General features: G+C 27.3%; 1 protein-coding gene across 1 annotated transcript; it reads right to left on the bottom strand.

The window, feature by feature from the left end:
• Positions 1-217: 217 nt before the first annotated feature.
• LOC115885687 lies at positions 218-1,513 on the bottom strand. Its single transcript, XM_030904671.1, has one exon. It carries the CDS (start codon positions 1,511-1,513, stop codon positions 218-220), a length of 1,296 nt encoding a protein of 431 aa, XP_030760531.1.
• Positions 1,514-14,400: the final 12,887 nt, after the last annotated feature.

Here is a 14,400-nt window from a genome sequence, read left to right as displayed (position 1 = left end):
ACTGAAGAGACCATGGGAACATCGTAGTTGGAAAGATTCTCAAGAAACATAATATGATTGTTTATGAGTTATATTAGAACGAACTTATACGTTTAACTTTGGAATAAACAATGAATAACAATAAATAAGTATAAAGAGTAAATAAGGTCATTTGAAGGTTAAATATGGATATAACAACTCCCCCTTTTAGATAAAAGTTAACGCGTGGAGATAACTTTTAGACTGAATTCTTGTTAGGATTAAGTTCAAAAGATTCTTCTTCAATAGGTTCTTCTAAATGGATACTGGGTCTTCTACGAGGCAGTATTTTCTTCCATTTGGAGAAAGTGGATTCAACTTGATTTCTTGGAGGTGATGGTGGGTAGTCATCATGAGAAATTGCAATTCCAATTCGTGATCTTCTACGGGATTTGCATTTGCAGAAGATGTAAATCAGGACCAAGGTGACAATTACAATTATGGTTAAAATTGTAAACCAACCATGGTGTTTCTTCACAAAAGGTTCATTGATCAAATTGTTCAATTGTTCGGAATATTCATTTAACTTGTGATTTGCAACACTCAAATCTTCTAGATTCAGTTTGCTCAATTTCAGTGGTTTCAGATTTGGAATCTTGATCTTCTCAGGAATATTACTGCAACAACTATATGGTATTTGAATTGGAAAAGTATTGTATGTTACATTATCATAAACATTAATGTCTTTTTGACCTTGAATTCTTGTACTGCCAACAAAAGCAATACATTCACTTTGTAACTTTAAAAGAGTATTATTATTTAAGATTTTTGTAATAATGTCTCTATTTCCACATTTAATTGTTAATGGTAAAGGATCTGAGATAATTATTAACCAAAAGTTTAAATTTAATTTGTTTATGTTATATTCTTTTGCCATGATCAAAGAAGATTGACAGGTTCTTGGCAGGTGATCTTGTTGCTTCAATAGTTGAGCTTCACATATAGCATCACTATCGATTGGATATGGAAATATGTTGGAACAAATTCTTGTTTTTCTGCCTGTTGATTTGCAAGCTTCTGGATCTTCAATTATTATGTACAACAATGAATCATCGCTACGCGCAATATATTTATAAGTTGTACTTAAGATATGATGTAAAGCAGTACGATGATCTAACAAAGGAATTGGATAAATTCGATATAAAGTATACTCTTCAGGTTCAACTAAAGGTATATTTAGAACAAATACTACTTTAGAATCTAACTGATAAGCTTTCAATTCAATAATATCTAGATACTGAGGTATCGATGTGGCAGAAATTGGTAATGGAAGATTATTTCTCTTTAATGATTGAGATATATGCTTTAGCGAGTCAACCAAGTCATTTGGAGTAATTATAGAACTATGCAATATTTTTAATCTTGCAAAAGTTATTGAATTTATAATATCATCAATTTGATTTTCTAAAAAGGTATAGCTTTCCATAAGAGATTCACAAATATTTAAAATATCAATTTGTGATTGGAAATAATTTAATTGATCTGAAATGTCCATTATTGATTTTCTTATTTCTTTTATATCATTATTAAAAGTCTCTTCATCGATTTGTAATTTTTGAATTGTAGAATTAAAACTTTTAATTACAGATTCGTTACAGATATTTGATTTTTAATAAGTTTTCTATTTGATATTCATCTTTAGTTATTTTATTTATACAATCATTATAATATTCACCATCAGAAGCATCTAAATTACCGGTTATTGATTTCCATACTGTCCCAATGCCATTAAATATACCACGCTTTTCTCTATAAATATACTTATTCGTATCGCGTATTATTTCATTATATTTTGTATTAATTGATCTTGATATTTGTAATAAAAGACTTATATGTGTTTAACTTCTGATTTAAAAGCTATCATTCGTGGTGCATCTTCTTCTAAAGTGTTTTAAAATATTATCTAATATTTTATCATTATTTAAAATAGTATTTTTAATTAATTCTAAATCTTTATAAACTAATAGTGTCCATTTATCATTGGATACTTTTATTTGTCCGTCTTCATGTAGGTACCTCCGACTGTATTGTTGATTGGTGTAATAACATACTGGGGTATACTATGGATAGTAGTAATCAATAAATCTGAAAAGAAATTATTCGTGATATGGTTTTAATCTATCAAAATTGATTTTAGATGTTTGTTGAGTTTCAGGGAGTTTAATACAATAGCAGAATTTTGAAAAATTTCTTGAATTTCAAAGGTCCGTTAAAGATATTTTGATTTTACTCGTAATTTGTGATTCTTTAACATAGACTTTATCTCAATGTTAAATTCTTGTAACCTTTCAGGTACATTTCTGTCAAAGCTTAATTTTTGCTTTCTCTTTATTTAATATAGTTTTCTCTAGCTGTTCGATAATAAAACCGCATTCTATTATTTAAGTCTCTAATATATTTAGATATTAATTTCTCTTCATTATATAAAAGTTTCCAATTGGTCTTGAAGATGTATGTCCGAAGATTAATTCATATGGAGTAAATCCATGAGTTTTACTTTGAGTATTATTATAACATATAACTGTATAAGGTAAAATATTAAAAAGGATGTTCTTGAGGAGTTCTCTGTTAAATGAGCTCTAATCATTTCACTTAGAAGTGGCACGAAATCTTTCTAATGAGCCATTAGATTGAGGATGTCCTACACTTGAAAATGTTAATTTAATGTCATATAATTCACAAAGATCTTTAATAAGTGTGTTATTAAATTCACGGCCTTGATCACAGTGAATTCTTAAGGGAGTACCATAATGTTGGAAGAAAACTAGTAAAGTATTTACTATTGTTCTAGCTTGTTTATCACTTATAGGATAAGCTTGTGTAAATTTTGTAAGTTCATCATTAATAGTTAAGGCATAATTTCTAGTGGGATATTCGAATATGTCAATGTTAATACGTTCAAAAGGAGTTTTAGGTGTTTCGGTAATTACTAAGGGTCTGCTTAAATTTTTCCGAGATATTTTAACTTTTTGACAAGTTTCACATTTTTTAATAAAGTTTTCAACATCTTTAGATAATCCTTGCCAATTATATTTTTGTTTAATACGACGAATAGTTTCATTAATTCCTCGGTGAAAATTACTCTTGCCATTATGATAATGATCTAGTATTTGAGGTTTTTCATCATCTACTGGAGTTCTAACAATATTTTGACAAATTGTTAATTTAATTTCTTTATCTGCGAAAATATAAGAAAATATTTCTAATATTGGAAGTTCTATTTGATTTTCAACGTAGTAGGTTTCTGCTAAATTAAATTCATTTTGTTCTTTATATAAAATATAAAATAAAAGAGAAACTACTGTAGTTGGATCAAAATCGAGAGGGATTATATAGTATTTCCTGTTTTTAACAGTTTTACTATTAAAAATATTTATTCTTTTTAAATGAAAGTCTGGATTTTCTTCTAATATGTCGTCAATTATTTTATGATGAAATTCTTGTATTTTATTTTGCCAAAAGAATGTAATTATATTTTTATGTTGTTTATCTAATAATTGATTATTGGTAATATTTATTTTTGAATAATCAATCAATGATTGAGAGTCATATAAAGTGACAAATTTATTATATTCATTTTTAATTCTATCATCGATATCAATATCATTATCAGAATCTTCATTTTCAATTTCTTCATTTTCATTTTCATGTTCACTATCAGGTGTATTTTCGTTTGAGGCAAAAATAGGAAAATTTGTTTTTGAAATAAATTGTGCGCATTTTTTGAAATGATTGATTTTAATTCTAGATAAAGCATCTGCATTTTTATTTGCTTTTCCAGATTTATGAATAATTTTGTAATCATATTCTTCGAGTTTTAAACGCCAACGAGCTAATCTGCTGCCAGGGTCTTTAATAGAAAATAACCATGTTAAAGGGCGATGATCTGTTATTAAAGTAAATTTACGACCAAAAAGATATGGACGAAAATGTTTAACTGCCCATACGATTGCCAAAAGTTCACGCTCTATAGTGGAATATTTTGTTTCAGCGCCGCAAAGGGTTCTAGAAGCAAAAGCAATAGGTAAATCTTTTCCTATGTGTCCTTGTGAAAGAACGGCTCCTATAGCAAAAGCACTAGCATCTGTTGTTAATAGGAAAGGTTCTTCAAAATTTGGATATATCAGAATAGGATTTGAAGTCAAAGAATTCTTTAATTCTTCAAAAGAATCTAGACAATCCTGATTAAAAATAAATGGAACATCTTTTTGCAAAAGTCTTGTTAAAGGCTTTGATAATTTTGCAAAGTTTGAGATAAATCGACGGTAATATCCAGCTAAGCCTAAGAAAGATTTTATTTCTTTCGGATTTTTGGGTTGTGGAAAATTTTGAATACATGAAACTTTTTCTGGATTGGGTTTAACACCTTCTGGAGTTATTAAATGTCCTAAGTATGCAACTTCTTTTTTAAGAAATTCACATTTATCTGGTTGTATTTTAAGATTTGCCTTTTGTAATCTTTGAAAAACTTCTTTAAGTCTGGAAATGTGTTCATGAATAGTTGGAGAATAAATTATTATATCATCCATGTAAACTAAACATCTTTCATTTTGAATTCCTAATAAAATATTGTCCATGACTCGTTGAAAAGTCGAAGGGGCATTTTTAAGTCCGAATGGCATTCTGACAAACTCGTAATGACCATTTTCTACAGAAAAAGCCGTTTTGGAAATATCTGAAGGATTGATTTCAATTTGATGAAATCCTGAAGCAAGGTCAAGTGTTGAGAAATATTCACATTTACCTAACTGATCTAAAATATCGGAAATATTAGGTAAGGGGTACTTATCATCGATTGTAAGTTCATTTAACTTCCTATAATCAATAACAATACGCCATTTCTGTTTTTTAGAAGCATCTAATTTTTTTGGAACAATCCAAACTGGAGAGGACCAAGGAGAAATTGAAGGACGAATAATACGTTGCTTTAACATGTTACTGATTTGTGTTCTAACTTCTTCTTTGTGTATTTGTGGGTATCTGTAAGATTTAGTGTATATTGGTTTAGCATTGTTTGTATCAATTGAGTGTTTAATTTCATTTGTAAAAGTTAAGACATCATTTTCTAAATAGAAAATATCTTGAAATTCGAGACATAAATTAGTTATAAGTTCTTTTTCTTCATCATTTAAATGATCAGTCCTAAGTTGTGATTTTATTGTTTGAATTCTATCAGTTTGATTTGAATTTGGAAAATAATTATTTGTTTGATAATTATTATTTGTTTGATAATTTAAAATTGTTTGTGAAATGTAAGGTTCAATTTGAATATCGGAAAAATTAATTGATTTTGGAATAGCATTACAATTAATTATTGATGTCAAAAATTCTCCATGTTCATTAACATGAACTAACGCATTTGGAATATAAACTTTTTCTTTGTCTTGTTTAGATAAAATTGCATCAGTATTTTGTAAATTACATTTTAATTTAAAAATTTGTTCTGTTCTTCCATTAATATTTATTTCATTTTTAATTTGTTCAGAATTTAAATTTTGTTCTCTCAGTGTATCTTCAATTTTAAATAAAGGCACCGTTTTAAAATTTGTTATCAATTTTCTATTTTTTAAATCAACTGTGCATTGATAATGTTCAAGGAAATCTGATCCTAAGATTCCGTCAAAGTCTATATCTAAGTTGTAAATAAAAACTTTGTGAGGATCATTTGTTTTAAAAGGAATTAAAGTAGACTGAGTTATTAATAATTTCTCGTTAGTAATTCCTTGAATTGAAATATTTTCTGGTATTCTTTGTGGATATTTTTTAACTGTGTTTTCTTTAAAAATTGAAATTCCTGCACCTGTATCAATTAATATTTTGTATGTGTTTGTTATGTCATTAATGTAGTATAAACTTTTAATGTCTACAGTGAAAAAAGGTTTTAAGTAAATTTCTGTTCTTGGGATTGATTCGTATGGTTTAAATTCAAAGTTTGAAAATTCGTTTGAATTTCGTTTGTGTCCGTTTTCTGTGTATCCGGAGGATGGTTTTGGTCGGAACGCAAATGAAAATTTTGCTGTTGAGCATTATCGTAGTTTTGATAGTCATCATATTCTTGCTCAGAGTAATAATTTGAATAATCTTGAGAATTTGGAGAATTATCATAAAAGTAATCATTTGAAAAATTATCAGAATAATTTTCAGAATAATTATTTGAGTAATTATCAGAATAATTGTTTGAATATTCATTTGAATAATCATAAGTTGAATAATCTTGATTTATAAAATGTGCTCTGTGATTATTATTATTAAAATTAGGATTTCTTTGAATTACTGAAGGGCGTTGTTGAATTACTGAAGGGCGTTGTTGATTGTTTGAATTATTTTGTTGAAAATATGGTCTTTGATTAACATTTTGACTTTGTGTAAAATGTTGAGGTTGTCTTTGAAAATTATTGGTATTTTGTGGGTTAAAATGAGTATAATTATTATTATTCATTTGTCTTGCACGACATAAATCGTCTCTAGATAAGTGTCCTAAACGTCCACAAGATGTACACTTTGGTGGTGACAAATTTGGTCTTTTAATAGGCTGATTTTGCTTGGAAATCTAACTGTATTCAATTTATTTTTGTTTCTGATTTTCAAAATAAAGAAAGTTGTAACTCTCTTCGAATACGTATTTGAGCTTCGATAATGTCATTTGGATTACTAGCACGAATAATATGTCCTATACGTGGGTCTAATCCTGTTAATAATGTATTTAATGCCATAGATTCGATTGAACTCCCGAAATTTGTACTTGTTTTTTGTTTGTTAAACTAGTTTTTGAATATTTGCATGCATTTTTGCATTAAGAACTTTACACTCTGTTTAAAAATATTAAAGGCGATTCATTTGGTAGTTGTTTAACTCTTTGTAGGTCTTGAATTAATGATGATAAATCTCTAAGTATCACCATAAAATGAGAATTTAAAAGTTGTTTTATTTCAAAAATACGAAAGATGGATTTCTAGAATTTATTAATTGGGCTGCTCTACCTCTTAGTTTATTTTTAATGTGAATAACTAATAAGAGTTTTTGGTTACCGGTTGACATGCCAAAAGCACAATCACATGCATTTAGAAATGTTTGTAAAAATATTTGATCTCCGTCAAACTCTGGTATTATTGAAAATATTTCCATATAGTTTGTATGGTTCTATCTCTGGTTCATTATTCATTTCTGATTCAGACATTTTTATTTTTTATTTTTAGTAAATAATAATAACTAAAAAAATAATTTATTTTTTTATTTATTTTATTTTATTTTAAATTATTTTAAGTAATCGATTAGCAGAATAATCGATTTATTTTAAACTTAATTAACTTAGTTAAGAGAATAACGAGGTTAAATTAAATTAAATTAAAATAACTCTTTGTTAAATAATCGTATAAGAAAATATCTTATTTTTTATTTATCGTTTATAAACGTTTAAATAATATTCTTTTTCAAAATAATTTTTTTTTAAAAAAAAAAAACTTTAAAATAAAACGTAATGATTCTTTGTGTACTTACACTAATTTTCCAAAAACCATGCTTTTGTCTTGTTCTCAAAGGAGTTTTCTACCAGGGGTTTCACTAGGTGTTCCTAATCAAGTAGATCTGCGCTGAGTGAGGGACGCCAGATGTGTTTTTTTGTCTTCTTTCTTGATTTTTCTTTCTTGATTTTTCTTAATTTTCTTTCTTGATTTTTCTTAATTTTCTTTCTTGATTTTTCGTAAGTTCTTTCGCTTGAAGGATTGGAATCCACCGTTGGTAGTTAGAATACTCGTGTTCTACCGACGTTTTGTGAATATCCTACCGACTGCGCCAATTGTTAGATTTTATCTTTCACTTTTATTATTTTAAAAAAAACATTAAAATACTTAAAAAACTTTATTTAGTTTAATAAAGATACAAAATTATTATATGAACTTCGATACGACACGGATACGAGTTGCGTTCGAGAGTTGTTCCTCCTGGGAAGAGAGATCGGCTTAAATATTCTTAAAGTTGCTGAGTCTTCGCTTCCCATCATGGAACTACGACTTGTTTACTAGAAGAAGAGACCATACAGGAACATCGTAGTTGGAAAAGATTCTCCAGAAACATAATATGATTGTTTATGAGTTATATTAGAACGAACTTATACGTTTAACTTTGGAATAAACAATGAATAACAATAAATAAGTATAAAGAGTAAATAAGGTCATTTGAAGGTTAAATATGGATATAACATATGTATTGTATATCGTATAGTGATTGATAATTGATAAACTAAAATGTTAATGGATCTATTATATAAGATGTCTTGTTATTTAGATAGTATTAATTACAAAAGAAAAATAGATGCATGTGAATAACTATTTTTTATATTAAATATCAGTAGATATTATTTACAATAATAATATAATTAATATAATGTATAATTAAAAAGCACAAAATTCATCTTTTCCTACCTATACCATAAATATATTCGGTAATTTTAAGTGGAAATATTAGCACAAAAACTAAAAAAAAACAATGTTCTGTAGTTTTCAAATTCATATTAGTAAGAGAGTAATATTTTGACCAAACGAATTCTCAGTGTAAGGATATTTACATACCATATAATTTTACATTAATTAGGTATTAATCATAACACGATATTAATAAAAAACACAAGTGTTGTATTTTAATAATATATTTAGGGACTGAGTAAAAAATATAATATATGTATAATATTCTTACATTTACAGGTTCATATTAAATAAAATATTGTAACCTGAAAAAATATATATTTTGTTAAATGCCACTGTAAGGATCCAAGCAGAAACTAATTTCTCATTGGCTTTTTACTTGTTGACATATGTATTTGCATAACAGATAACATAGTTATAGCAAATAGTCTAAAAAAAACGGCGTCAAAGGCGGCTGAGGAATGACGATTGATAATTTAGCGAGGTCAATCTTAAACTACACCATTTAAAAATCATATTTACTTAATGTAAAAATAAATTACAACCTTAGAGCGCCTTTAAAAAATAGTACGAGCCAAGAAAATGACTTCTAGGGCTTGACCTCACTGAAATTATCATATTTTCATTCCCCAGTCGCCTTTGAAGCCGTTTTTTTCTCGATCGTATGGTTTCCTAACTTATTCAATCAATCAATCATTTATTTATTTCCATAAAACAATGTACAATTGTATAGGAATAGTCAATAAATTCTTAAAGCTAACACAAATATATAATACAAAATATAAAAAAACAAACACAACAGATCATAATAAAATTATCATATACGTAGGCCTCATATTATAATTTGCAGGTATTCCTCCACACTATAAAAGTTCATTCCGAACAAATCATTTTTTAAGTAAAAGTCTAGAATATGCGATTCTAATCACTATCATAATTTGTCTCTCAACAAAAGTAATTCTGTAGCTCTGCCTAGGGTTCACATCTCTCACTATTTTGCATAGTAGCATTACGTCAATTTTAAACATGATGTAAAGGACCAATTTCATATGCACTATGTAATTAAAGTAACGACTTCCACACCATGAATATCTTCACTTCCTAAAACAAAATATAAACATGAAGTTGGTGAATATAAATATCTACATTGAGTATACATTGTGAGCAAAATAAAATTGACGATCAATGACATTCACCACATAAATTTACATTTTATAAAATTACATAAATCTTGCTTTCAAAGCCAACCCTAACGCTGTTTTTTTTTCGATGGTGAGATCTTATACAACTATAGTGTAATTTTAGTAAAATAATATTAATATAATATATATTATATATATATATATATATATATATATATATATATATATATATATATATATATATATATATATATATATATATATATATATATATATATATATATACAAATCTATATACATATAGGGTAACACCTCTCATAGGACGCGAAGGCTCCAAGGAAAATGAAAGTGAATTTGTATGACTTCCACTATCTTTTAGAAATCTGAAATAAAATATTTATCTTAGTAATAGAAAACGTAAATAGGCATTATTTTACAAATGTAAACATACCAATTATAATTTATGTAAACATACAAATTATTTGTATTCATAATTAAATACAAATATACGATTTTAAATCGGACAATATTGTAACAAAATATAAACATTACTTCTTATAATATACATAATATATTATATTCTTAAAAATTATATTATACTAAGGCAAATAAACAAATTTTAACAAATATGGTGAAATGTATTATGGGTAAATAAAACAGGATGTTGTATTACCACAGAACAGTGCCTTACTTTTGAAATGACTGATGTTTAAAGTTCTTTTATTTCTCACACATTTTGCCGAAGTGTAGACCCCATTTTAAATGCTAATTTTGGTCTTTTTATATAAAATGAAACAATTATACATTAATAGTTTATTAATAGTTAAGAAATATGGAAAAATAAAAGCACGGCAAACAGCTGATCCGTGCCAATCAGCTGTTTATCGACAGTATTGACACTGTTGACCGCGTCCAATTCCCCCTACTATAGAAAATACTATAACAACAGAGCGGCGTTGTCAGATTAAAAATTAATCCTAACGGCTGATGAAAAATGACGAAATTTACAAAATTTCAAGTTTATTTTTCTTGTAATCTTGACTGAATCTTAATAAGTCCTAAATAAAATTATAAATGTCGAAATTCTACAGAAAGTAGTAAGCTAATTATATTATTATTTTCTTAAGATTTCCCCAAAGTATACGTATACAAAATTAAAAATAAACAAAAGCGGAGAAATACTGGGCAACATACCAAACAATAACAATAGGATGTTGGCATTCGCATAAAATGTAAACAGTTCCCCTGTGCTTATATCCTTCTTATATTATTAATTTATTTTCAGAAAATCTTGTTATTTTTCAAAGAAATATACTTGGCAACAGACAAAATGGGACTTGATGGGACCTTTAAATTTTAACAAATACATTTAAATTTACATATACCGCGGCCTCCCCATAAGAGCAATGAGAGAATTTATGTCCCAGGATTGAAGGACAGAAGATCGAGTTTGACATAAGTCCATCCTTGTTCAGTAGCTGGATGTAATGCACATGCGCCGAAATGCTACTTTTCTATTGGCCGAATGGTGTCGAGATGGGTTATCGATTTATTTTGGACGCGTCGTCGGCGTGGATTTTGTTTGTTGTTTTCAGTTTGGACTTGGGCAGTCGCCATTAGTGTCTAGTGTTTTCTCTAACTTTCTGTGTTTTTCCACATGTTTTCCACGTGTACTGTGTTTTCGTTTGTATTTTAATCTTTGTGCGTTTATTGACAATTTTGTGATTTAGTTTTAAAGACTTTTCCTGTAGTTTAATTAATGAGAACAATGGGAATGGGCTACTGCTTTTTGTGTGGTAGAAGCCAACTAACAAAATTAATAATAGAAATTTTTCTCGATGTTCGTTTGTATCATGAAAGCAAAATAAGGAAAATAAAAGGGATGTTAATATAAGACAAAAATATACGAAACTAATTTTATTCAAAAATCAATAATTGTTTAAAAGCATTATATTTAGTCTTACTATTTTAAAATAAAAAAGACATTATAATGTAAAGACTAAAAATAGAGACTACATAAGGCTAATTATAATGCTTACACAGTTACACACAGACTGTCTTATTGTAAATTATTATTGTTTTTTTCATAATATAAAAAGTATTTACAATGCAACAATGTAAATAATTATATTTTTTGTATCTAGCTTGATTTATGCATATAAAAACTTATATGTACGTTATATTTGTTTAATAAAAAAATATGTTAATAATAAAGAATTACTTTTGTTTCATTTTAAACCAGGACTGATGTTGATTATTGATCATAAATACCATGGGCAGTAAAAGAAACAATAGACAGTAAAAATGTACTGTTATACTTTGTTTTGCTGCAATTTTAAGTCCAGTGAAATAGATATGCAATTTATTACTACAAAGTTTTTTAAGACAGTTCCTTAGTTGAGGTTTTACTAAATTATTTTTTGAATTTAAAAAAATTAGAAATAGATATGCAATTTGTACTACGAAGTTTTTAAGACAATTTCTTAATAATTGTGGTTTTACTAAATTATTTTTTGAATTTAAAAAAAAATATTGTACCTGTGACTTTTTTTCATTCGTTTTATTTAATAATAATTGTCTAACACAACAAAGTCTACTTAGAACGATATGATATAAATATAAATGAGTTCATTAAAAAATGGCCTAATTAAAATTAGTACCTAAATAAGCAAAATTATCCCCTCATAAAACAAAGAAATTAAAGGAGTTCAGTAAAAGGATTGCAACTATATATTTTATTCAGTAAATTTTCATAATAGTATAAAAGCACAATCTCTAAAACGACAATATGAATAATGTATATTAAAGATTTAACTCGAGTTTTCAGTGAAAAAAACTATATTGATATTAAAATATTTTAATACCTTCAGAATACTAATTACATACCATAAAATAGGGTTTTTTACGATGCAGGGAAGCCTATCTAGAAAAAGAATTTTTAGAAATCAAGCAGTATTAGAGTTCTGTAGCTCTGTAGCTTAAAGAAATTTCCTATCGAGCCTATGCTATTTGTATACGATTGATGAGTCACTAGACAGGGAAATGTTTACAGAGAATCGCACTGCAGATACCTATTACGCTACTGGAGCCCCCCATTGTGAGACAGATATAAAAACATGTTTTATATACCTATTCCATAGCCTATTTTTTTAAATGTCTGTAATATTTATAATAAACTTATTTTAACGAGTAGAAGTATTGCACCAGCATCAAAATTAACACTACTTGTAAAAACTGTTGCTCCTTGAGTTTGTAATAGATATAAACAAAATAAACATTCGAAAAGAAATAACTAAATCGAAGATATCTGAAAACTTTTGGTTGAAAAGTGTTTTGCCATAACATGTTGGATACGATTAAAAATCAATCATCCATTTTATCAATCTCAATTGATAAATATGCGCATAATGTTACATTATCAAACTTATTTGATTTCAGAATATTTAACAAAAACTTCAATTTTCAAAGAAAGATTTAATTCAATTATTAGAACGTCTTTAACCTGAACTTAAAATAAATAAAATAAAACCAAAATAAAACATATCATATGATTTGGAACTGTCCAATCAAAGTGCTTACAAGATCGAGCAAGCGCAGAAAAACCTCCTCCCGAACAAGGATAGACTTATGTAAGAAATGCATTGACATTCTATAGCCATCCTTCAACATCAGGACAGGAATTTAAGCAGTACCAAAAGTATAGATAAGACAGAGACGACAGTGAACAAAGAAAGAAGTCAATTTCCTGAGAGAGACGCAGATATATTAAAATTTAAGGTCCCATCAAGTCCCATTTTGTCTGTTGCCAAGTATATTTCTTTGAAAAAATAAACAAGATTTTTCTGAAAATAAATTAATAATATAAGAAGGATATCAAAAGTAACGTATGTTAATACGGAAATGTAAATTTTAGGTTAGGTTGGTTTAGGTTCTTTTCGCAATGTACTGATAATATCAAAGAAACAGAATTACTAAAGTTGGTCGATTTCAAAGATAAACAGATAAAAATCTGAAAATCTGACAACTGCGCATTTTTATTTATTCGAACCTAAGATTTTAGGACGCTAATCCCAGCTGTATGCTAATCAAGGCTTAAGCATAAACAAATCTGATTAGTTGTTTCCTTGCATTTTGCCTTTTTAAAGTGTGTTTTCAGAGTTTTCGATATATTATCGTTTTGAGAGTTTTTAAGGGTTTAATTTTTAGTATCGTTTTTATTGCGTTCTAATTTGTAATTATTGTTAAATATGAATACTGAACAGGACACGAGTAGCAGGAAAAGACACGAGATGGTGGCATTGTATTGTTGCTTATAAAGACTGCAAAAAATAGGTCTTGTTCTTCGACAAACATAATATTTCCTCTTTTCCAAAAGGATCCTAGAAAAGTATTTTTATAGAAATATACTATATAATTATGTTATTAAACCAGTATTAAACTAAATGTAATCCATAGATCGAAGACATGGTTAGAAGCTTGTAATTGCGAGGATTTATTAAATAAAAATTGAGCAACTCTATTTTTTGTACATAAACTCCACATTGTGATATTACACTTGTTCAAAGTCCATATGTAAAAAAACACATAAATAAAACATTTCTTACAAATCGACTTGGTCACTTTCTCTTGTTTACCAACGATATACAGAATATTGCTTTATTATCTTTATTCCCCCGACAAAATATGTTTCTAATTATAATTTATTTTATATAATATTTAGAAAACTATTTTTTTTTTTCGTTTCTATTTATCTCTTTACCCACACAGTAACTATTTATAAGCTATACAGGCAAATTTTAATAATAGTCTATTTCAAATTT

This window comes from Sitophilus oryzae, unplaced genomic scaffold (genome assembly GCF_002938485.1).
Source record: "Sitophilus oryzae breed Bouriz unplaced genomic scaffold, Soryzae_2.0 scaffold_41_pilon_pilon, whole genome shotgun sequence".
In the NCBI taxonomy this organism is placed as follows: Eukaryota; Metazoa; Arthropoda; class Insecta; order Coleoptera; family Curculionidae; genus Sitophilus; species Sitophilus oryzae.
The sequence above is the reverse complement of the archived record's forward strand: the minus strand, read 5'-3'. Positions and strand labels throughout refer to the sequence as shown.

Excerpts from the sequence above, each read along its gene's own strand:
- LOC115885687 (XM_030904671.1), bottom strand. The coding sequence starts at position 1,513 with ATGGACATTTCAGATCAATTAAATTATTTCCAATCACAAATTGATATT.